This window comes from Salvelinus alpinus, chromosome 21, assembly GCF_045679555.1.
Source record: "Salvelinus alpinus chromosome 21, SLU_Salpinus.1, whole genome shotgun sequence".
Lineage (NCBI taxonomy): Eukaryota > Metazoa > Chordata > Actinopteri > Salmoniformes > Salmonidae > Salvelinus > Salvelinus alpinus.
The window spans coordinates 2,692,085-2,718,919 of NC_092106.1; the positions used below are offsets into that span (position 1 = coordinate 2,692,085).

The 26,835-nt window shown below is 41.3% G+C and overlaps 1 protein-coding gene across 2 annotated transcripts in view; it reads left to right on the forward strand.

Moving 5' to 3' along the window:
* Positions 1-26,535, forward strand: part of atp1b3b (ATPase Na+/K+ transporting subunit beta 3b) — a 31,624-nt gene extending 5,089 nt beyond the window's left edge. The window contains exons 2-8 of one of the 2 annotated variants that reach the window (XM_071356505.1): positions 17,791-17,919; positions 22,453-22,551; positions 22,986-23,173; positions 24,002-24,052; positions 24,283-24,298; positions 25,209-25,295; positions 25,595-26,535. In XM_071356505.1, the coding sequence (XP_071212606.1) occupies positions 17,791-17,919; positions 22,453-22,551; positions 22,986-23,173; positions 24,002-24,052; positions 24,283-24,298; positions 25,209-25,261 (536 nt within the window). In that variant the 3' untranslated portion in view covers positions 25,262-25,295; positions 25,595-26,535. The remainder of the gene's footprint in view (positions 1-17,790; positions 17,920-22,452; positions 22,552-22,985; positions 23,174-24,001; positions 24,053-24,282; positions 24,299-25,208; positions 25,296-25,594) is intronic. The other variant, XM_071356504.1, reaches the window with a different exon arrangement.
* Positions 26,536-26,835: the final 300 nt, after the last annotated feature.

Below are 26,835 nucleotides of genomic sequence, written 5' to 3' on the forward strand. Positions count from 1 at the left end.
ATATGATCGTCGGTACCAGGCATCAAAACTATGAGTTTGACACCCCCGATTTAAAAAAACAAACATATCTTCTGTCCCAGTGATCATTGGAGTCTTAGAGGGAGATGTGCTTTCCATGTCTATTTTAAGGTTTTGTGAGGGAGCTAGAGGAGACATGGGGACATCTCAATAGTCTAAAGTGACTTTCTTGCCTTGTCTCCTCTCCTATGTCTACACCAGTGGAGGCTGGTGACTAACATTTTTGGAGGATGGGAGACCCACGGTATAGGCGCAAACCACATAAAGACGACAAAGTGCTTTAAAAAAAATCGTCAAACTAGTTATTTTAACCAAAAACATTTAGTAAAAATATTATGGGGATTGGGAATGAGAGGGCTACTTACAGTGTTGGGAAGGGATCACAGCAGTGATTTGAATTAGGGTATGACGTATGACTTGAGGTGTTCAGAGGCTTGACTTCATTGCAGGACAAGTGTTGAGGTGTTCAGTTTTATATCACACATTTTAGATGTGTACATCTTTTGGACATCAGAGCAATCTTGAGGGGGATTCTATTCGAGTCAGAAAAGGATATTCATATGAAAGGTTAGCTATACAAAACATTGCAGAGAGCCTATCCAACTGACAATTTCTTAGAAAAAAATAGAAACTATTGGAACCAATACTTAAAAAGAACTGATATTGGCGCATAAGATGGAGGAAATATTGGAATATAACTAACAAAATTACAGTTAACGGAATTTACATGTACGCTTAATCCCTTATAAACGAATGAATAGAATGTATTATACAAGAGACAAAATTCCCAAATTCTACAGCACAGCAGCAGAGTCATGTCTTAAGTGTAAAACAACAATGACTCAATAATCCATGCCTTCTGGAAATGTTATAAAGTCCAAAAGTTATGGTTATTTCTTCAAAGTAGCTACCCTTTGCCTTGACAGCTATGCACACTCTTGGCATTCTCTCAACCAGCTTCACCTGGAATGCTTTTCCAACAGTCTTGAAATAGTTCCCACATATGCTGAGCACTTTTTGGGAATAACACATGCGGAGCTCATCCATTCACCTACTCTGTGTCTCACAAAAACACTTTAGTTGGAACCAAAAATATCAAATTTGAATTCATCAGATCAAAGGACAGATTTCCACCGGTCTAATGTCCATTACTCGTGTTTCTTGGCCCAAGCAAGTCTCTTCTTCTTATTGGTGTCCTTTAGTAGTGGTTGAGGGAATGCCAAGAGTGTGCAAAGCTGTCATCAAGGCAAAGGGTGGCTACTTTGAAGAATATAAAACATCATTTGTTTAACACTTTTTTGGTTACTGCATGATTCCATAGGTGTTATTTCATAGTTTTGATGTCTTCACTATTATTCTACAATGTAGAAACTTTTGACTGGTACTGTAGGTCTGGGCAGGTGTGATGTAGTTGATGTTTGTGTGATGTTGTTTGTATGTTTTGTATTGTTTAAATAAACAAATGATTGTGTATGTGATTGACTCTGCATACAGTAATAAGAGAACATTGACGGGGCTAGTCACCGTGCTTGGAGAGGAAACATTCAATGTACCAGTGGACGAGGGCACATGAGACATGGCTTCAGTTCATGACAGAAGAGTTGACACTGGTAGTTGATTGGTGGAGTCCCTCTTAATCAGGGATTAGGGGGGTACTTAACTGTAAATACAAATCGCAGATACATTCCATTACAGCAACGCCATCATAGGTTTGAGCAACAAGTTACTCCATGAAGTTAGACTCCGACCTCTCCGATTTAACCAAGTCGAACACAGACTGCGCATCTCGTCCACTTTACATATCAAAGTAGCCCAAGAAACACCCTGATCATCGCTTACGTGCCGTTTTGTCGAAGGTACTACGCTGCGTACATTTTGTTTAAGCCCATTAGGGTACTCATTTGTTGTCATTAAATGTCCTTAATAATAAAAGGAAAATACGTTGGGTGTTCGCACAATAGTGTAGGCTATCCTACACAGTAGCCTCGACTCAGTTTCCAATCTGACGCACAGAAACATGAACACATTAACTGATTACCTTGATGCTTTCTCTGTTAAATCTTCTAGACCCTGCTGTAAATCAAGCAGATAATCAATTTAAATGTAGGGGTATTGAATTGGATCTAACGTTGATCACAACTGTCTTCACTGGTGCAACGAATGAGAAATCAAAATATTCTGGACATTCTTCAGAACATCGTTTTCCCGCACTGGCTGTTTTTGCATGGTGTGCTATAGGCCTATCACAACAGCTGTTTGTCAGAAAAATATTTCCTGGGTCAGCTGATGATGGTTGACAACATCACTAGGCCTAACTACACTGCTGGATACCAATGCGCACGGAAGAAGTAGGTATATTAGCCTACGCGTAATCACATTGCAGAACCATGCATGTTAGGGGACTCTTTCGGTTAGAACCATTCAATTTTGCACTTGCATACATTTTGGATTTGTGTCCCATGAAAACAGTTTTTCACGGCGTAGCCTAAATGATCAATATGAACATTTGATAAAGCGGTGCTGCCGTTGGTAACGCACCATCACACACAGTGCCTTCAGAAAGTATTCATACCTCTTGACCTTTTCGACATCTTGTGTTACAGCTTGAATTTAAAAATGGATTACATTGAGATGTGTCATAGTACTGGCTTACACACCATACAGATCATGTCAAAGTGGAATTATGTTTTTAGAAATGTTTACAGATTAATAAAAAATGGAAAAAATGAAATGTCTTGAGTCAATAAGTATTCAAACCTTTTGCTATTTGCAAGCCTAAATAAGTCCAGGAGTAAACATTTGCTTAATAAGTTGCATGGACTCACTCTGTCTGCAATAATAGTGTTTAACGTGATTTTTGTACCCCACACAGAATCTTATCTGTCAGGTCCCTCAGTCAAGCAGTAAATTTCAAACACAGATTCAACCACTTAGACCAGGGAGGTTTTCCAATGCCTCACTAACAAGGGCACCTATTGGTAGATGCCTAGATGGGTAAAACAAAAAAATGCATACGTTGAATATCCTTTTGAGCATGGTGAAGTTATTAATTACACTTTGGGTGGTGTATCAATACACCCAGTCACAACAAAGATACAGGCGTCCTTCCTAACTCAGTTGTCGGATTTGAAGGAAACCGCTCAGGGATTTCACCATGAGGCCAATGGTGACTTTAAAACAATTAGACTTTAATGGCTGTGATAGAAGAGAACTGAGGATGGATCAACAACATTGTAGTTACTCCAGAATACTAACCTAAATGAAAGAGTGAAAAGAAGGAAACCTGCACAGAATACAAATATTCCAAAACATGCATCCTGTTTACAATAAGGCAAAAAAAACGTGGCAAAGAACTAAATGTCCTGAATACAAAGCGTTATTTTTGGCGCAAACACAACACATCGCTGAGTACCATTATATATGCCAGCACGCATCTTGCTCATGTCAGTTAGTCATGTGAGAGGTTCGACGCGGTCTAAAAAAACTCAACTGTCTGTCTTTAAAGAGAAGGGCGGGCGGCACATTGATCCTGCTGCTCATTGAGGACACAGAGACACTCACACACCCCTCTGCACGTTGCTCCTAATCTGCAGCTTTTTTGCAGTGAGAAGGTGCAGGGAAGTATTTTGCACACACCTATTTAAGCATATTAAAACACTTCCGTTTTCTTAGATCACGAGTATCATCCGATCCGACTATCAACTGTCAATGTACATATACGAGTATGGCCATGTCGGCACACTCCTAGTATTTTCGTTAGTCGTTATGATTCTTATTTTATCACACATGCACAGCATACAGATACGAGCCTAGTTTAACCAGAAAATCTGTCAGACAGAGCAAGAGCTGCTGCTATACCTTGCCGTTGGCGTGAAACGTGATTTTATAAACCGAACCATTTCGCAACAAATCTAAATTAAATCACGTGTTAACTTTTTTGATATCCTCAATTAAAAATAGCTATTTTTATTTCTCAACTGGTAATTGAAGTGCACTTCCCATTTACCATTTAAAGTGCAAATAACGGTGGGCAGACTTGAGCACATCGCACACCACTTTTTTGTACGTAGTTTATGGCTACTGAATGTATTGTAATGAAACAGCAGTGAGCAGGTCTCGAACCCTCGACCTTCTAGCCCGAGGTCCGGCGCGCTATCGACAGCGGCAGAGTTGATTTCCGCGCCTATAAACCCAGGGTCGTTACAGTATGAATTTGGGATCTATCGTCTCACAACTGTCCCAGAGTCTGTTTGGAATAGACTATCTTTCTTGCACCTAATGGCAATAGAATAGAATAGGACCATGTTTCTACCATGGGGAATAGTATATTGATATAGACCAGGGGTGTCAAACTCATTCCACGGAGGGCCGAGTGTGTGTGGGTTTATGGTTTTTACTTTCAATTAAGACCTAGACAACCAGGTGAGGGGAGTTCCTTACTAATTGGTGACCTTAATTCATTAATCAAGTACAAGGGTGGAGCGAACACCCACAGACATTCGGCCCTCCCTGGAATCAGTTTGACACGTGATATAGAAATTTTTGATATCATTTGCTTGTTGGCTGACAAACTACACGTGGACAGTTATTCAAATGCGCCAATTTTCAAAAATAATCCACAATATAGAGGAATAGCTGATAGGCAGTGGAGAGGCCAAGTGCATCATTGCACACGAAAGAACAGTGAAGACACACAGCTCAAAAAGCTACCCTATTGATCTTGTTTAGGGACAATACAATTATTCTACGTAGACTAGCCTATAACACCACGATCCAATGAGTAATTGTATTATTGTTTTCAATTCAGTACAGTTCTACTCTAGGCTGTAAACTGCAGTGAAAACGTATATTTGAATAATGGGACAAAAACCCTGTTATTTGAACGTTTTAATTCCATTTGGATCAGTTGTGGGTCTACTCTCAAAAGATTAAAGAAAGGCATAGTAGCATGAGAGTCTGGCTGTATTTTTACTTCTGATGCTGATGGCACTGTCTGTTGCCCATCATCATTCTCCGAGGTCATCCTGTGCTCCTAAATATTTGTCATTTAACTTTTTTTAAATGTATTTATTGTGTGGCATAAACACAACTAGTCACAGTGTTTTAATCTGATTGGGCTACTTCAAACGTCTCCTGTAGGCTACCTGCGCACGTTCATCCACTCCGATATAATTCCAGCATCCAAACTGCGCAACGGCCGTTCGATTAATGGAAATAGACGTCTGTTACAAAACAGCAAAAAAGTTTCATGACATTCGGAGATTGTCAAACCAAGCCTTCGATGCTAAGTATGGAGGGATGTATTTTCTCTTTTGTCGAGATTGACATACTTGATTGTTGTGATGAAAACGCAAACCGTGATGATAAGCGCTCAAATCGGCAACCGGTATGCGTTGCTTATTGGTTGAGTGTTGTGCATTGGCACAGGAACCTGTTCTTGGAAATTCGTTGCATATATTTAATTTAATTATAAATATAGAATAAAAATCTGAAAATCTGATTTCCCCCTAGCTGATTGTCTGCAGCCGGCTCTGATCGCAGTGTATTGGGACAGGCAGGGAGATTGAGCTTGTGACACTGTCTTGGACTGGATTAGGTTTTAAGGTTAAAGGGCAAGGGCTGGTTTGAGTCACGGGCCTGGTATGAACATGGAAATAAATGACCTATGATGCATGAACCGGGCTGGTGTGTGAGAGACTTGGTGTGTGAGTAATTGCATATTTGTGTTCCTCTATGTGCGTGTGTATGTTGACATGGATGCATGGGAAAAAGTAAGGACAGCACCAAGGCCTGTGGTGAGACCATTCACTCATGCGTGTCACTTTACAGAAGTTAAAACACTTTCCCAAAGAGCTGTCTGATTTGCCCACCACGTGTTCTTGGCATTCCTTGGGCTCTGTAATGTACACCTCCACACCCCTGGTCCCCACCTCCTCTGGGACACATTCACACAACTCACTCCTAGTCCACACACACACCTGATCCTCACTCCTCCTGACACACACACACACACCCCAACCCTAGTCTTCACTTTCCCTGGGACACCCACCATAACCCTAGTCCCCAGCCCCTCTGACCCTCTCCTTTGGGTATTAATAACCCCCCATGACCCACCACTGAAGAGGGTCGCAGCCACACAAAGGTATGTGGTTGACAAGGTTCAGTTACAGGCGACCAAGTAAAAAACGTGACCCATTGGGTCCAGACCCTTCCACTCATCTTTTCTAAAGCTCACGGCCTGGACAAAGATTCATTAAAGACATCAAAAATGCACTCATTTAAACTTTTGACATGTATGAAATGTCAGACAAATTACAGACAGCCCATCTGACATCTCTGTGGTCCATCAATGTAAAAGGCTCTATCTGCTTTGACAAAACAAATACAAAAAGTCTGTCTGAAGTAATGTGGCCTAAGGATGGCAGTAGAATTGAATATTTTCCCTGTATTTTACAATTGTTCCATCCCGAGAATAAATCACTTTTCTCCCAGGTAACCCGTTATTTCCTGCCAAAACCGGTGTCATTCAAAAGCATTATAAAGCATAGAAATATGTCTAGATTTGATTAGGACATTGAACAGCATAAACATTCAAACCTGATGCTACCTGAGCCTGATGAGCCATCTATTAAATGCATTTTATGAGCCCTACATTAATAATGACATTTAATGAGTCCAAGCCCCAAAAAGCCCAAATGATTGTGCCATTATCCAATATATATGATATAGGCAACTTGCACATTCCGCACAACAGAAAAACATAAAAGCCCATAGAGGTATCTAGCTATATGCTCTCTTGGGTAAATAAATGGAACTAGCTCCAGTAGGTTAATCGTATTGAGTGTGAACTGTATTAGTGTATTGTATTATATGGACTGGAATTAGGCACATCTATCAAACCATTATAAACCAGAAGAGAACATGTGATTCTGGTGCAGCACATGCGGCCTACAAGTATAGGCTAGCAATTTTAATTTGAAAATATAATGGGGCCTATTGGTATAATTAGTAGGCTGATGCATACTGTATATACAGTACCTTTTAATAATATTTCCCCTAATGTTATTAACCTAGCTCCTCTTTCTCTCTCTATTGTTGTTTTATTACTTTCTTGCTTTCAACAGGTAAATGAAAAAAGTTCCATTGTCCCCATCTTCATCCTAATGACATCCTTGAATAATATAGGACTAGAATTGGATACAGAAGGCTTTCACTTCTCTTCATAAAGATTGAATGGTTATGGGCCTGAATAAATAACTGCTATAGCCTTCCTCCGTCGCACGTTTGCTTTCGTTTCAATCTACCTGTGAGTTCTATTGGCTGCTGTATTCAACATTCAGCGGAAAAGAGCTTGCAACCCTCTTCAAATAGTCTATTGGTATAAGAAATGTAAAAAAAAATATTTCAAAAAAGATGTCCGTCAAGCTATTCTAGTCTAGTTTTTCTGCATGGGACTCCAAGAGCTAAGGAGCGTTTTTTAAGGAGAGGCCAGCGGAACACAGGTGCTTGCGTATTGCACAAGAGACAGAGGCTATAAGTTAGAAGCTTATTATGCATAACCCATATTAATTAGCTAAATATAAGCCTAATACTGAATTTAATTAATTACCTGAAAGAAATAGGCTAGGACATCTAGATATTGGGCTATTTATCAATCTAGAACAGGATTATCTATTTTGGATGCAATTTTAATGGAGTTGATGGGGAGAGAGAAAACACTGTGAGAGAGTGCTCGGCACGTGCACTGAATAAAAGCAACGAAAAAGCCAGATGTAGTGGGTAAATTAAACGCGCGTTCTGTCTTTATATTACTGTAGCATAGGCTATGCTGCAGCAAATATAGGCCATGATAAGATGATAGGTCTACATGCATGGTGAACTGAGCTCTATACTGAGATTATACCTTTATTTCAACAAGGAACACAGACTGAGACCAAGGTCTCTTTTACAGCTGGGCCCTGCGTGTACATGTTTACACATACAGTTTAGGTACAATGATTAAAAAAACTAAACAAGACAAACAAAACGACCACAGATAACACAAAAAGAATACAGCAACAGATTACATTTACACATAGGTTATTCTAATAACAGCACAAGAACTTGCATTACCCGAAACAATTACAAGCAATACAAAAATAAAAATGCTCCAATAAATATTTAAATTGAGCAAGGGGGAAAAGAGCCTCAAGTTTAAGTTTAGTCTGCAGGCTATTCGATAGACAAGGAGCGTAACAGGAAAAGGCAGCCATACCGAACTCTGTGGAAATCGCATGGGCCTCAAGTGTAATCCATGCTTGAGACCTGGTTTCAGGAATTCTAATTCTAATATTGATGTGTGATGATAAATAAGAAGGTAGCTTATTCAGAAGTGCTTTATAGACAAACACGAGAGCATGTTGTTCTCGTCTCATGGACAGCGAAGTCCAACCCACATTTTGATATAAAACACAGTGGTGAGTTCTGTAGCTAGCACCCGTAATAAACCTAAGTGCGCAATGATAAGTAGCATCCAGCGATTTAAGTGTTGATGCCGTAGCATGCATGTAAATAATATCCCCATAATCTATAACAGACATAAAAGTAGCTTGCACAATTTGTCTTCTATTTGTAGAGGACAAACATGTCCTGTTTCTATAGAGGAAGCCTAGCTTGATTTTTAGCCGTTTACAAAGTTCGTCAATATGCATTTTAAAAGACAGTTTATCATCCAACCATATCCCTAAGTATTTATATGCAGAGACCTGATTAATTTGAGAACCATCTAAGCTCGTAAGTGCAAGTGTATTTTCAACCAACTTTTTGAACCTATTAAAAATCATAAAATGTGTTTTCTTTGCATTTATTTATTATATCTTAAAATCTGTCTCCAATAGTGATAATGCTTGGTCAGCCGTTGAAGCGATAGAGTACATGACAGTGTCATCAGCATATAAATTAATTTGACACTTTCCTATCTCATCACCGATATTGTTTATGTAGAGAGTGAACAGTAATGGACCAAGTATAGAACCTTGTGGGACCCCTTTAACCAACTCCAATGGCTCTGACTGGATGCCGTCGACTCTAACAGCCTGACTTCTATCCTTTAGATAGTTATGAAACCAACAACAGGCATCCAATCCCAGTTCTATTGACAACAGCTTACCCAAAAGTATCGCATGGTCTACAGTGTCAAAAGCTTTAGATAAATCTATGAACAAGGTCGCACAGTACTTTCTATTATCTAGGGCATTAGTAATATCATTTACAACACGTACAGTGGCCGTAATAGTACTGTGTTTAGGTCTAAAGACAGATTTATTACTAGAAAGAGTATTGTTAACAGTTAAAAAAGATTGTAGTTGCCTATTCACCAATGACTAGAATTTTTGCCAAACAGGAGAGCTTAGAGATGGGCCGATAATTATCCAATTCCAAACCATCACCTCCCTTGAGGAGTGGTAAAACAAAAAGCTGTTTTCCAAGATGTAGGAATCTTTCCTACAACAAATGTTTGATTAAAGATATGCGTCACTGCACTAGCAATAATAGGTGCCGCACACTTGAGTAAATATGGATCCAGATTGTCAGCGCCTAATGATTTCTTAGAATCTATAGCAGATAGTGCAGATAAGACCTCATCTTCTGTGACTTTTTGGAAATTAAAAACCGGCTTACTGTTTTCCACATCAGCTGAAGGCCGAGGGACTGAAACAATAGACCGGTCAGGATCATGTTGGCCATTTTTTATTTCAAAAAGAAAACCAGCAGAACTAAAATGCTTATTAAAAACATCACAAATTTCAGTTCGGTCACTGATGATCCCAGATTCCGATGTAATTTGCTTCGACAGGGAAGTCAAGGAGTTTCCTCGTTTAAGTGAGTTGACAGTTTTCCAGAATTTAACGGGATCACCAGCAGACTCTGTCATAGCATCAAGAAAATACCTAGATTTTGCCTTTTTTATTCCTCCGGTCCATTTATTTCTCAATTGCCTAAAAAGCAGTCAATCAGCTGTTTCACCAGTTTTCCTCGCCAAGGCCCATGCTTGATTCTTTTGCAGAAAAATGATTTTCAAATCACAGGAGAACCAAGGATTAGTTTGATTTTTTTTTTTCCCTGTCGCTTTAACGGGGCGTGTTTATCAGCCATGAAGGTAAAAATTGACGAAAAGAAAGAGAACGCTAAAACTGGGTCCACGATGCAGTTTACGGATAAAAGCTCTGAATAATAAAGGTCATGGATAAAGGCTTGCTCTGAGAAGTGTTTATAGTTTCTCTTTAGAATTATACGGGGGTCAGGGTTTTTTAGCCTAGTATCTCTGATACATGCAATAGGTGGGCTGTCTGACAGATGGGCTGTCTGTCTCCACCGTGAGCGATGATTCAGCATGCAGAGGCCGTAGAGAAGCCTGATTTAGACATAACATTTCATTTAACATTTGGATTTCACGCAGTGCTGTTCCTAAATATAATTTTACGTTTCTCGCACTTATTTATCCCGGGAAAAGGGTGTGGTTTTGGGCGGTAAATCTCGGTAATCGGGTTCCCGCCATTCAACCGTAGAAGGCAGTGATTAATGAATGAGTGCAGTAGTGCTCCCAAAGTCATATGGTGTTAATGGGGAGTCGGAACAAAGGAGACTGTGTAAGAGAGTTGGGAGGTGAGGAGAGGCTGTCAGGGTGAGGGGAGCAGGATTATGTGTGAGAGAGTAGGGGGGTGAGGAGGAGAGACTGAGAGCGGAGGAAGTTGATTGAGAGTGGTGCAGTTTGCTGCAAGGTGAATAAGTGTGAGTCTAGTGGAGAGGAGTGGGACAACTTTGAGACAGGGACCGAGGGAATAGGTGGAGAGCATACTTTGAGGTCATGGTATTAGATGAAGGGAAGTTTTGTTTTACCTTAATTTAATCCAGGGTGTCCTTTCTCCCAAAGTGTGCACTTGTTCACTTCCCTTAAAAAGAACGGATCTGGTATAAGAAATGTGTTGGAAACTCTGTCTATCCTATGATTACACCAATCCAATGTGTGCACAATACAGTCTTAGGGCGAAAGGACACATTATTCAGACACAGGGAATGAACTGTGCAGTATGCGGGTAGGATTCGATAAGGCTAGTGGGAGTACTGACCAGAAGGAGTGGAGGAGACAGAAGTGCTGCCGTTGCAGTGGTCAATTAATATGGATGGCAGTGAGTGTGCGGGTCAGAGTTGTGGACAGAACTGTTGGAATTCGAGTAGCTAAAAGGGATACCTTGCAATCGCAGTGCGCAGGAGCTTCTTTTCTTTAAAGGACCGTGAGTAGGGCATGGGTGTTTTTCCCGATCGCATGGCCTGACTGGGAAAAAATCTAATCAAGTTGATTTTAAGTGTAGTCTCAACACTTTACAAAATGAGGCAATTGCAAACACAGCTGGTCACAAAACAATCCTGGCCCTAACCATGAGAGCAACATACTCCCATGAGGAAAGCTAGAAAGTGGGTAAGGTTAGATTTAGGCATACTAGTGATTTGGTTAGATAACGGTTCAGGTAAGAAGAGAATGGAGGCACCGCCATCAGAACCCCTAATGAATATGAACCTCCCTTCGCCCTCTGATCCTTGCCTCCTCCATCCATTCCACTGCAGACTGATGGTTGATTGATCCGAGCCCATGATCGATGCTTGAACAACTGCAGAGCCGACGCTAGTCAACAGCAGCCCAGAGAGCAGAGCTGCGTCCGAAAAGGGACCCTATTCCTTATATACACTGCTCAAAAAAATAAAGGGAACACTAAAATAACACATCCTAGATCTGAATGAATGAAATATTCTTATTAAATACTTTTTTCTTTACATAGTTGAATGTGCTGACAACAAAATCAGACAAAAATTATCAATGGAAATCAAATTTATCAACCTATGGAGGTCTGGATTTGGAGTCACACCTGCGGAACCTCTCCTTTATTGGGGGTGTCTTGCTAATTGCCTAATTTCCACCTGTTGTCTATTCCATTTGCACAACAGCATGTGAAATTTATTGTCAATCAGTGTTGCTTCCTAAGTGGACAGTTTGATTTCACAGAAGTGTGATTGACTTGGAGTTACATTGTGTTGTTTAAGTGTTCCCTTTATTTTTTTGAGCAGTGTATATATATACAGTGCATTCATAAAGTATACAGACCCCTTGACATTTTCCACATTTTGTTAAGTCACAGCCTTATTCTAAACTGGATAAAATAAAATAAAATCCTCATCAATCTACACACAATACCCCATAATGACAAAGCGAAAACAGGTTTTTAGAAATGTTAGCAAAAAAATGACGGAAATACCTTATTTACATAAGTATTCAGACTCTTTGCTATGAGACTCGAAGAGATGATTCTACAACTCGATTGGAGTCCACCTGTGGTAAATTCAATTGATTGGACATGATTTAGAAAGGCACACACCTCTCTATATAAGGTTGACAGTGCATGTCAGAGCAAAAACCAAGGCATGAGGTCGAAGGTACCAAAAAATGTTTGCAGCATTGAAGGTCCCCAAGAACACAGTAGCCGCCATCATTCTTAAATGGAAGATGTTTGGAACCACCAAGACTCTTCCTAGAGCTGGCCGCCCGGCCAAACTGAGCAATCAGGAGAGAAGGGCCTTGGTAGGGGAGGTGACCAAGAACTCAATGGTCATTCTGGCAGCTCCAGAGTTCATCTGTGGAGATGGGAAAACCTTCCAGAAGAACAACCATCTCTACATCATTCCACCATGGTAGAGTGGCCAGAAGGAAGCCACTCCTCAGTAAAAGGCACATGACAGCCTGCTTGGAGTTTGCCAAAAGGCACCAAAAGACTCTCAAACCATGAGAAACAAGATTTTCTAGTCAGGATCGAGGGAAAGATTAACAGAGCAAAGTACACAGAGATCCTTGATGAAAACCTGCTCCAGAGCGCTCAGGACCTCAGACTGGGCCAAAGTTCACCTTCCAACAGGACAATGACCCTAAGGACGCAGCCAAGACAACGCAGGAGTGGCTTCGGGAGACAACTCTCTGAATGTCCTTGAGTGGCATAGCCAGAACCCCTGAACGATCAAGCATCTCTAGAGAGACCTGAAAATAGCTGTGCAGCAACACTTCCCATCAAACCTGACAGTGCTTGAGAGGATCTGCAGAGAAGAATAGGAGAAACTCCCCAAATACAGGTGTGCCAAGCTTGTAGCGTCATACCCAAGAAGACTCAAGGCTGTAATCACTGCCAAAGGTGCTTCAACAAAGTACTGAGTAAAGGGTCTGAATAGTTATGTAAATGTAATATTTCATTTTTTATTTTTTTATACATTTGCAAAAAAAAAAAAAGTTTTGCTTTGTCATTGTGGGGTATTGTGTGTAGATTGATGAGGGGGGAAACAATTTAATCAATTTTAGAATAATGCTGTACCGTAACAAAATGTGAAGAAATGTCCTCTGGTCTGAACTGTTTGGCCATAATGACCATCGTTATGTTTGGAGGAAAAAGGAGGAGGCTTGCAAGCCAAAGAACACCACCCCAACCGTGAAGCACGGTGGTGGCAGCATCATGTTGTGGGGGTGCTTTACTGCAGGAGGGACTTGTGCACTTCACAAAATAGATGGCATAATGAGGTAGGAAAGTTATGTGGATATATTGAAGCAACATCTCAAGACATCAGTCAGGAAGTTAAAGCTTGGGTCTTCCAAATGGACAATGGCCCCAAGCATACTTCCAAAGTTGTGGCAAAATGGCATAAGAACAAGAAGTCAAGGTATTGGAGTGGCCATCACAAAGCCCTGACCTCAATCCTATATAAAATTTGTGGGCAGAACTGAAAAAGCGTGTGCGAGCAAGGATGCCTACAAACCTGACTCAGTTACACCAGCTCTGTCAGGAGGAATGGGCCAAAATTCACCGAACTTATTGTGGGAAGCTTGTGGAAGGCTACCCGAAACAACATTTGACCCAAGTTAAAAAATTTAAAGGCAACGCTAACAAATACTAATTTAGTGTATGTAAACTTCTGACCCACTGGGAATGTGATGAATGAAATAAAAGCTGAAATAAATAATTTCGGGGGGGGGTGACTGGCTACATAACGACAGTGTTCCATGAGGATGTGTTGGAGTGTCAATCCCAATTCCAGTTTAAGCATCAAAAGTGGTCCAATGGATTTCTGGCGTTTTGTTATGACATTAAAAAAAGAGAGTTCTATCTGTTTTAATCAGATTGGATTCTACATTAATTTTACATGACCCAGCCATCTAAAGCTGTGTGTGTGTGTCTTGCACTAACACTGTGTTATATGATGGATGTGATAATGCATGCATGTGTGTGTGCGTCCATATTTGTGTGTGTGTGTGTGTGTGTGTCTATACATATCCATATGTGTGTGCGTATGCATGAGTTTATTCATATGTGTGTGAGTATCTCCATATTCATGTGTGTGTGTGTGTGTGTGTGTGTGTGTGTGTGTGGCTCTGATCCATCTGACGCTCCCTACCCAGCTCCTCTCTTCCTCAGGCCAGTGCTGTGCCATCACTTATCTGTCCTCCCCCACATCCTATTTATAAACGCACAGCTTACCTCAGAGACTTCAGGAAAGAAGCAATGCATCTATAATTAAGCTGAAGCTCTCTCTATCTTTTTCTCTCGCACACCATCTCGATCCATCCATATCTTGTTTTCCCATCATCATCCTGTCTTCTCTTAATACGATATCTCTTTGTATGTATTTACATTTGTTTGTAGTCTATCTGGGCTACGTCTCTCTCTGTCCTGTGTAGAACTGTATCCTCACACATCCGTATGAAGATCTCTCTGTAGCTCATTCGACCATTTTGTGCCTTTCCCACCCCCCTATTTTCACCTGTTTCTCTTTCATTTTGTATATCCTTTTTCTTTGTATTCCCCTCTCTTTCTCTGTTTGTAACTATTGTTGTGTAATAGCTGACAATGGGCTCTTCCCTGAGCTTCAGTGTGTCTGTAGAGATACCATGCATTGTGGTGTAATAGTGACTCTACCATAGATATATGGTATACCGTGCATTTGGAAAATATTCAGACCCCTTTACTTTTTCCACATTTTGTTACGTTACAGCCTTATTTTAAAATTGATTAAATTGTTGTCCCCCCATCAATCTACACACAATACCCCATAATGATAAAGCAAAAACAATTTTTTTGCTAATTTTCTCAAAAGTGAGGTTTATCAACTTTCAAAGCAGAATTACTTTTTCCATTGTTCCTCAACTGTAGTGTATGATATACAATTTTCTAGCTTTGAGTCTCTACTTTTATCCAATGTAAAAAACGCAATTTCAAATTTTGCTACATAACACCGAATCGAGCTGGTCGTTCACGTATAGACAAGTGTGTACCTTTCCAAATCATGTCCAATCAATTGAATTTACCACAGGTGGACTGATCAATGGAAACAGGATGCACCTGAGCTCAATTTCGAGTCTCATAGCAAAGGGTGTGAATACTTATGTAAATAAGGTATTTTTGTGTTTTATTTTTAATACATTTGCACAGAAAAAACTTTTTCACTTTGTCATTATGGGGTATTGTGTGTAGATTGATGAGGAAAACATTTTCTTTAATCCATTTTAGAATAAGGCTTTAATGTAACACAATGTGGAAAAAGTCAAGGGGTCTGAATACTTTCCGATTGCAGTGTTTATATATATACTGTATCTCTAAGCTCTCTATTCTTCGTCCATTAGACACCAGGGATATCCCCCTGAAGCTAGGACAGCAGAGTCCCTGCCCATCTTCTGAAAGCACCTGAAACATACACTACTGTTCAAAAGTTTGGGGTCACTTAGACATGTCCTTGTTCTTGAAAGAAAATCAATTTTTTGTCCATTAAAATAACATCAAATTGATCAGAAATACAGTGTAGACCTTGTTAATGTTGTAAATGACTATTGTAGCTGGAAATGGAATATCTACATAGAGACCCATTATCAGCAACCATCACTCCTGTGTTCCAATGGCACGTTGTGTTAGCTAATCCAAGTTTATCATTTGAAAATTGATCGTTAGAAAACCCTTTTGCAATTATGTTAGCACAGCTGAAAACTGTTGTCCTGATTTAAAGAAGTAATACAACTGGCCTTCTTTGGACTAGTTGAGTATCTGGAGAATGAGCATTTGTGGTTTCAATTACAGGCTTAATTTGTCAGTCTGTTCTTGTTCTGAGAAAAGAAGGCTATTCCATGCGAGAAATTGCCAAGAAACTGAAGATCTGGTACAATGCTGTGTACTACTCCCTTCACAGAACAGCGCAAACTGTCTCTAACCAGAATAGAAAGAGGAGTGGGAGGCCCCGGTGCACAACCGAGTAAGAGGACAAGTACATTAGAGTGTCTAGTTTGAGAAACAGACGCCTCACAAGTCCTCAACTGGCAGCTTCGTTAAATAGTACCCGCAAAACACCAGTCTCAACGTCAACAGTGAAGAAGCGAGTCCGGGATGCTGGCCTTCTAGGCAGAGTTCCTCTATCCAGTGTCTGTGTTCTTTTGCCCATCTTTAATATTTTATTTTTATTGGCCAGTCTGAGATATGGCTTTTTCTTTGCAACTCTGCCTAGAAGGCCAGCATCCCGGAGTCGCCTCTCAACTGTCGACGTTTTTTTAGCTACTTTATTGAGGAAAAGTGTACTTACTATGCCTGTGATATGTGGTTGTCCCACCTAAGACGAATGCACTAACTCTGGATAAGAGCAGACGAAAATGTAATATCATCGTCCTGTCATCAATATATCAATATAGCCCAGTCTGCTCCCAGATCTGCACGGGCTCCTCTGACTGTCATGGTCAAAATCAGAAAAAAACGACACGTGTTCTTGTATGTCTGCTCGAGAATAAATGTAATGGATCTTTAAACAACTATGTTGACTGGTTTGAATTGTGGATTGTGGAGCATTCCTGTGTGCTGGAGTTTATTCGTTAAAGGCAACCGTCTTTTCTGTCACTGTCACGATGCCACAAATGTCCTGAGCTGATGTCTCTCCCCCTCTCTCTCTTCAATTAAATGCAAAGGGCTTTACATCTGTTTACATTGCCAAAGCAAATGGAATATACAATAAACAAGGGAAATAAGAAATCAGTAAACATTACACTCTGTGTTAAGTTTTAAAATAATGTATACATTACAAATGTTTTATTATTGGCTATGTGCAGTGTTGTAACAATGTGCAAATAGTTGAAATATGAAAGGGAAAATAAATAAACAGATAAATATATATGTTTTTATTTACAATGGTGTTTGTGCTCCACTGGTTGCCCTTTTCTCATGGCAATGGGCCACACATTTCACCTATAAGATATGGGAGTTTATGAATGTTTGATTTGTTTTCAAATGATTTGTGGGTCTGTGTGATCTGTGGGAAATATGTGTCTGTAATGTGGTCATATATTTGGCAGGAGATTAGGAAGTGTAGCTCAGTTTCCACCTCATTTTATGGGCAGTGGGCTATGGCGGCCTCTCTCAATATCAAGGCTATGCTCACTGTACATAGTCAAGGATTTCTTAATTTGGGGTCAGTCACAGTTGTCAAGCTCTCTCTATCTCGCCCGCTCTCCGTCCTGTGCTGGCCCTGATATTTTCTTTCACATTGTCCTCTCCAGCACTCTCCAGGAAGTATGGTGGATGCCTAATTATGGGGACAAAGAATCAAGTCATGTGACTTACACTGATGGGAGGAATGCTTTTGATCTGTTGAGCCAAGATTGTGTGATTAACAGAGAATAATTACTCTCTCTCTCTCTCTCTCTCCCTCCCTCTCTCTCTCTCTCCTCAGCCCTGATATTGCTTTTCTACCTGGTCTTCTATGGCTTCCTGGCGGGGATGTTCACGCTCACCATGTGGGTCATGCTGCAGACACTAGACGACAACATTCCTACATACCGCGACCGAGTGGCCAGTCCAGGTGACTTATTACACTGCAGCGAAACAGACACTCAACCTAAACAGAACAGTGCTCAAATTGAAATTCACCCATTCACTTATTCTTTCTTTCTCGCTCTTTCACTCTCTTTCTCTCCCTCACAAACTCACACACACACACACACACAAACTCACACACACACACACACACACACACACACACACACACACACACACACACACACACACACACACACACACACACACACACACATACAATACAAATATGTCCACTCTCTCTCAAATATGTCATTATCTCTCACGGACAGCGTTGTTTCTTTTCTTGCGGCGTCTGGACCGCTGTTGAAGCATAGACGAGGCTCCTGCAGAATGGGAGCCTGCCAGTTGGCTGGTGAGCTCACTCACTAACGTCAGAGCTGTCTCTGCTAGCGCCTGGCCTGGCTTGCACAATGTCTCAGACTCTGCTGCCATGTACCACTGAAGGCCTTACTGGCGTGACAGAGGAGCTGGCTGCCACTGCCAAAACACGCAAGCACTCAGGGAATAAACAGATCAGTCAAACACTGACTGACCGATATTGTAATTTTAGACATGAAAAACCACCGGCCGAGTCTCAAAAACCCGTTAATTAATACTGTGTCAGTGTAACAAAAAAAATAGAAGAGTTAGAAATGTAATCCTGTGAATTATGGAGCGGAGGTGTGTGTCTGTGTGTATGTGTCTGTAGGAGTGAGAGAGTCTGTCTCCCAGGCTCTGCATGCATCCTCCCGCTGGTCCACCAGGACAGCACCCATCTGTTCTGTCCCCACAGCCTCTCTCCATCTCCACCGCCCTGACAGACGCCATCATAAAAACTAACTCCCTTCCTCTAGGCCTATGTCCTAATACTGTATATAATAATAATAATATATGCGATTTAGCAGACACTTCCTCCAAAGAGACTTACAGTCATGCATTTTTGTAAGGGTGGCCCCAGCAGGAATCGAACCCACGATATTGGCGTTGCAAGCACCATGCTCTACCAATTGAGCAATACTGCGCATTTTTTTGCCTTCCGCCATCCGCAGTCAGCCTTCTCAAATATCTTTTGACTCTTTCTGCTCTTTTAAAATGTGCTTTGTGTCAAGTTTCTAAGGCGGTGTGGAGTTGCCGCTAAAATGCAAACCTTCTGACTAGCTGCTTTTTGGGGTTTGGCAAAAAATGTGTGGAATGCAGGTATAGTATAGCAAGCTTCTCTCTCTCTTACACACACAGAAGTGACAATTTATTCCACCCACAGTCCCCTGTCATCTTCTCTCACTCTGTGTCCTCTCCCATTGTCCCCTCTTTTTTTAGTCCTTCCATTGTGTCGTCTATCACACCACACACTTTCTAATGGGGTCCTGGGTGTTGACGCCTTGAGGTCACAACTAAGACGTACTCATCTGAATGAGCTACGAGTGAAATTCCATCATAGCTTCCTGATAATAAGGCTTCCTCAGCCTTGAGTTGGCTTGCCTGAGTCCCAAATGGCACCCTATATCCTACATAGTGCAGTACTTTTGACAAAGGCTTATAGGGTGCCATTTGGGACGCAGCCTCTGTTTTGACGGTCGGCCCTCTTTGCCAGCAGGGTTTCATCTGGCGAGTGTTAATAACATTGGCTGTTGTGAAAACTTGTGTTAGCTATTAAAGTATTTTATTTATTTTTATCAACTCTCTCCGCAACCCATTTGAACAATAGATACAGTATTACAATATCTGGCTGTCAGGCAGCATAAGCAATACATGTGGCTTATTGTAGTATAAGATTTTGAATACAATACTAGTATTATTAGTGTGACTGCCTGGATTTAAACTGGGGTCATTTGCATGCCACCAGAAATTAGTTAGTCTGATGAGCTAAAGCCCAGGCCTTAGCTCAGGGAGCTAACACAAATCTTCAGGTCACAGCTAGGGCTGTGGCTGTTCATTAAATGTTGTCAGCCGGTGATTGTCAAGCAAATAACTGCCCGTCTCACGGTAATTGACCGTTAATTAACATAAACACATTTAGCACATTTAGCTTCCACACATTTTTGGAACATCTACATTTTAAAAAGTCTAATAAATCCATGTAATAAAGCCTACACCATCACAATAAATCCATGATTTATTTTAGACAGGTCTAAAGAAACATGACATGAAGAAAATGTAGTCTAATTTAGAAGAACAGAATACCATACTCTGAGTTGTCCTTATGTTAGGCCCTGATCTGGCTATGCAATATGGCTGTGGGCTACACTAGTTCATTTAGCATACAAGATTTTCTTAGAATTCCGTGGCATTATTTTATAGTATGAAAAATAGAATTGAACATGAATAAAATATAAAGGATATTTTCTCCAAACTATTTGAGGGAGTGCGCACATGCAGCTATTCTGTGTTGAGCAGTTAACAAAGAAACAGGTCCTCCTTATTTTTGTAACTTTAGTTGTGATACAATTGTTGGGCTATATGTTTAAATTTTGAAGACATTTTAAGGCTGCATAATGTGACTCTAATGATGATTTGAAAAAAGTTGCATGAAAGGCATGAGCTCTGCTTTGTTTTTTGCGCAGGCTCCACACACTTCATCAGTCTCTCATTCACAATTTGACAAGCACTTGATAATGCCTTGAATTTCCCGGCAGCATCCCTTTTGTGTCGCCTTAATGCCCCCTAAAAAATCCATGCCTTTAGCAGCCAGTGGCCATTGTGCCCTTGAGCTGAATATAATAATTATAATTTCCTTCTCCCAGCTGTGTGCTCCGAAGCACTCACTCACATGGCTCTCTCAGATAGCTAAATTCTTATTAGCCAATGCCCGTCACGTGATCACAGGCTACAAGGGAAGACAGACACCGGGGAGGCAACTGCGCGCATCCTTATCCAATTCCGCGACGCATATTGAAGATATTGGAAGAACTGTCCACATATACTTTTCATCAGCCAACATGATGAGTAGGCCTAACGACACCAAAAACACTAGCTTATGTCAATGTACTATCCCCCATAGTACAAAAGTTGAACTATTCAAGTCTGTGCGAGAAATAAATATTCCAAACATAGTCTGTGACAGTTGTGGGATGTGATAGATCCCAAATTAATACAACCACTAGCATCAAACAAACTTTTTGAAGCAATGAGGCTGACGCAACAGATCAGAACGTTTAACTTATAATGTTGATATAAACTATTAGGCTATTTCTTCACATTACAAGTGCAGCAATGTGCACATGGCAGTAGGCTATATTGTTTGAATGTTAAATGACGAGACAGAGACATTCATGCGAGTAACCAGCCTTGTTCTGTACATCACAACACACACGGGTATCTCAAGCACCCGGTATAAATACATGAGTTGCAGTAATGAACATTTACCAACAGATGGCATCACTGTGCCATCTTACACCCATAGCATATATGTGCAAATGTTCCAAAATGCAATCAATTAGCATGAAAACACCATTCTCAAAAGTGACCGCAAATGTGATTTATGCATGTAATGGTTTTATTATAAAATGTATGCCAGTTAGGCTTTACACCCATTGTAAAGTGGCATAATGTGCTTAATTTTCAGAGGATATTTGGCCACTTAGTTGTGATACAAACCTTATCAAAACATATGAGCTAGGCTAAATGAGGTTTGAAAAAGTTGCAAAAAAAGGCATACTCTGTTTCTTGCCTTACTGCCAAAAGCTGGGCATCATTCACAAGTGATAATATATCATTCACAAGTGATAGGGTAATATTGTCACCCATCAGACTATTCTTGATTTAATCTTGACTTTAGATGTACTAAATAATATATGGGTTAAAGTAGTTTTGATTTAGAAAGTCATCAAGTCAAATCAAATGTATTTATATAGCCCTTCTTACATCAGCTGATATCTCAAAGTGCTGTACAGAAACCCAGCCTAAAACTCCAAACAGCAAGCAATGCAGGTGTAGGACCATTATCATGCACCTGTCTCAAAACTGGGGCAAGGGGAGAAAATAAATAATCTATGCACTTAAACGTTTTTCCCGTGGTTTATTTTCATGCCAGCCAGGTAGGCTATACTCCTGTTGTAAAGAGAAGCATTGTGCTTAATATTAGGAAAGTTGAGAAATAAATATAGTAGAAATACGATGGGATCCTCCTCTTTTTAATAGAGGCCATCACTCTGTTTTCTCACGCAATGGCATAGCCTCTAGAAATGTTGTGGACATGAGCTCATGAGCTCTCATGAAGTATTTGATTAGATTTTTGATTAGATTTGCATTTATGTCAGAGTGCTGAGTATCAGGCAGTTAGCAAGTTTGGTAGGCTAACTAATGACCATCAGCAGAATCAGAGCTTGAAGAAGCCTAATTACCGTGACTAAGCGGTCACGTGGAATTTGACTGCTGTCATTGACTCGTGACCACCGGTGTGGCGGTAATACGGTCACTGTAACAGCTCTAGTCTCAGGCAAGGATTCCCGTTACGTGAGCGAGGTTGCCTGGACCATCTCCATAACATTAGTAGGCGCAGACAGTTGACGTGACATGTTTCCCCCTAACCTGTCCTCAGGTTTGGTGATCAGGCCCCGGTCCTTGGACATCGTCTTCAACCGCACCGACCCTAAGCAGTACGACCAGTATGTCCAGCATCTGGAGAACTTCCTTCAGCGTGAGTGATAGATCCCCTCTTTCAGTCCCATTTTTAGTTTTCTGAAGAATGTGTACATCTGACATCTATGCACAAATACAGTTTTATCGGTTAAGGAAATGAGTTTCAGTAGTTGCAGTTGATGACACTTTTGTATACAGTACATTACTAAGGAGAGTATTCTACCTGACTTGAAAGGGCACTGTAATCCTTGGCAGTGGCACTGGAATATGTGAAAGCATACTAACTACTTTTTACATGCAACACAAAACTGTCTAACTGATTATGTAATATGTATCCCAAAGAAACAAACAAGTAACGAATACATTACTGTGACATAATTATTAGCTATAATTTTGACATGTAATATTTAGGTGAACACTGTCTGTACCAGGTAAATAGCAGGCTGTCATACAGTGGAACTTGAGTCTGTGCCCTATGTTGGGACCCCTCAGAATACAACGACACTGTGCAGGAGAAGAACGAGCTGTGTATGGTGGGAGAGTACTATGAGCAGGATGATCAGGAGGAGAAGAAGGTGTGCCAGTTCAAGCGCAGTCTGCTCCGGCAGTGCTCCGGCCTGTCTGACACCACCTTTGGCTACGCCGAGGGCAAACCCTGCGTCCTCGTCAAGATGAACAGGGTGAGTGCCCCGATTTGGGGATCGTTGGTCGGACTCTTCTCAAAATGAAATAGACAGCGTTAGCCCACTGAAGTAAAGCCTAAAGACTGGAGCTTAAAGCCTAAGCCATTAGCTCTGGGAGCTATCACAAGTCATCAGGTCTCAGGCAAGGTCACTTCTCACACAAGCGTGGTTCACTGAACTACCTCCCCTACACGAGTACCTCCGTATCTTAGATCCATTGCCTTTGAACTACAGCTTTTCAGTGTTTCCCTCTCTCTCTGTCTTCGTGCAGAAGTAGAGTTTGTTCAAATTCATATTGAAAAATGCTTATTCTGTCCTTGATACTGCACTTGTTTCTTAATCACTATTTGGAATATCCTCTGTGCCGACAGGGCATTCTGTGTCAGCGTCTCTGTTTGCAGGGATAGAGGTCAGAGTGCATTGATTGGCGTGTGTTTCCTGATTGGTATTCAATCTAACTTAATGAATCCTATCAGGGGCAATTAAGAAGATTCTTAGGCATCTCTGAGGCAGCTATGTTTATGAAAGTACAAGTCCTTGGCCTTTCAGTAAGCAGGCAGCACACATGTGCTCGATCTACTGACTGGTCCTTATACGGCCAGCTCAAACCAAATCATTTCCTTGCGTCACTAACTGAGCTACTTCTCAACATCTTTTAACTCAAATCAGTGCTTCCATTTTTGAGACTATTCTGAAATCTGGTGTGTCTTGATCATGTTTACATGTAAATAAGCTTGAGGAATGTGTAAGAAACACCAGAACGAAATGTTGAACTCACTAAAGGTTGCTATAATAGTCTTTATGATACTCTTCTCACTCCTGTAGATCATTGGACTGAAACCGCGCGGGGACCCCTACATTAACTGCACAGCTAAGGTAAAGCAAACAAACAGTTTTTATTTTGGGTGTAACAATGAATTGTGTGTGTGTGTGTGTGCTCCAGGTTGTGTTTTTGTGTGCTAGGACTTTGAGACAGGTTTTGTACTCCCTAACGTGTCTTTTGTTTTGTATTTGTGTGTGTGCTTTATGTAGGAATGCACACGTCTGTTTCTGTCTGTGTTTTCACACAAGTGTCTATATTTGATTTCTCTCCACGCTGCCTGTAGGGCCAGCAGTACACTGGTGGGTAAGAAATCGGGTCCTAGCCCCCCTATGTTTCCCCATGGTCCTAGCCCTAGCCTTTCTCCATTACCTTTCTGCGCTGCTTCTGTCCACCTCTGTGATGTGGCGCTTTGTCCTCTGCTGCTTTAAACAGCATTCATGGCTTTCTAATCTAACCCCTATAACTAATCACCCCAAAGACAATATAGACAGAGGAATAGTCAATATTAAAGTGTTGATCTTTTTGGTAATTAGTGTCACTGACTGTATATAACTGCAGTTGGCATATGTATCTGTATGGTAATGCATTGGAACCTGAAAAGGTTCCTTCCGTTGATTTTAGAACTCTGCTCCGCTGCCAATGGCTCCCACTAACGGTGTTTCCATGGTTTTCTTCTGGCTCTGAACTCTGACCTTTGTGACCCGATGGCAAATGTTTGAAGATCTACAGAGAAACACTGATGCTGTATTCTGCCCAGCAAAAATAGAGACTGGCTCTTTTAACTCCCCTCCATCTGTCCTCCTCTCTTTCTCTCTGAATTCATTTGAATTTCTCCTCTCCACCGTAAACCATTCTGATAACCATAGAGAACCATCTGGTGGCAGATTGTGTGTGTGTGCGTGTGCGTGTACTGGTATGTGTGAGTGGGTGGTAACTATATTGTGTGTGCGTGCGTGTGCATGCGTGGTAACTACATTGTGTACTGTGAGAGTATGTGGTGGTTTACAGACTCCAGTATGTGTTTGTAGACTCCAGGATTGTTTTTATGTGATTGTGTACAGAGTTAGTCAGATTGTTGTTCTGAGAGTCGGTGGAGGCAGCGTCGTACGTTCCCAGTGCATTCATATGTGTAGTTCTGTGATCTCACACCTCTTCCTCTTCCTCACCCCCTCCTTCCACCTCTTCCTCCTTATCCACTTCCACCCACAGAGAGAAAGCCCCCTGCAGATGCAGTACTTCCCATCCGAGGGGCGGTTCGATAAGATGTACTTCCCTTATTACGGGAAGAATTTGCATGTAAGTACATGACGCTACATATTTATATTGTGAAGGAAACTGTTAATGAGATTGAATGCAGAATAATTTAATTGTAATTACAAGTAGTAAATGTTACTGATGTCAAGGCAGTCTGGGGAGATGAGAATCCTGGGAAATGTACAGTATGTGGGTGGACTATATTCACCTGAGGCACTGAGTGCAAATTGATTGTCAGTGTATTGTCATGACAATCACTGTTATGTGTATGGATGTGCGCACGTCTGTGCATATATGAATTAACAGCGGTCTCCCTCCATCTCTCCCTGTGTGTTTGCCAGTCAACCTACGTTCAGCCCCTGGTCGCGGTCAAGCTTCTGCTGACCAAGGAAGACTACAACAACGAGCTGACCATGGAGTGTAAGATCGAGGGCTCCGACCTGCGGAATAGTGACGACCGCGACAAGTTCCTGGGGCGCGTCACATTCAGGGTCAAAGTGGTCGAGTAGTGGTTCAGGAAAACCACTAGAGCTGCACAATGCCGCCTTTGTGTGTAATCAATGCCCTCACCCACCTCCACTGAACCGTCCTCCTCAATCCACTTCCCCCCTCCATCCGGCCAGGACCAGGCCCTGCCCCCTTGGCTACTGCAGGGGTGGATCAGGGGAAGCTATGGTAGCATGGTGGTGTGCTCCTTATATTCTTTTTTAAATCCCCATCCCCTATCATATGTCACTGACTCCTCCACCTGCCTGCCCCCCGCTTGGCCCTTCATCACACCATGAAAAGGGAAATACAATAAACGAACCGTTTGAATCCCATCCCTCAAACACACACACACAAACCTCTCACCTCCATTAAAGTCAGTGGTGATGTAGCGACATCGTGCCATAGTATGGACCTGTATATAGCTGTATTTGGAGCATTGAGTTGATGTGGTGTCCCGTAGTGCTGTGCAGTCTGCTGTGTGTGACGTGTTGTTTCTGTATGTACATACTTGATGGCTATAAACACTGTTTCTGTCTTTAGCTCACTGTGTCTGAACGCTGTAAGAAATCAAACTAAGAAATAACGAATAGCTGTAATTTAAGATTATTGTATAAGAGAATACGTTTAAGGATGAAAAAATGCACAAAAATATATCTGCTTATAATTCAACCTACCTGTCCGACATCTAAGGGAAGAGGTTTTTACACACCTATGGGAACTGTGCTTTGTACAGATGCCTTAAGGTCTGTATGAGAACAAATTTGAAATAAAGAAGATTTTTTTTAAATCTCAATTTGTGTCTATTTACTTTTAGTGTCATGGCTGTGCCTAAGAACACCAAGGAAACCTGCCTAAATGACTACCGACCCGTAGCACTCACGTCTGTAGCCATGAAGAACTTTAAAAGGCTGGTCATGGCTCACATCAACACCATTATCCCAGAAACCCTAGACCTGCTCCAATTTGCATACCGCCCCAACAGATCCACAGATGATGCAATTGCTATTATACTCCACACTGCGCTTTCCCACTTGGACAAAAGGAACACCAACAGTGGCAAGAAAAAGTATGTGAACCCTTTGGAAATACCTAG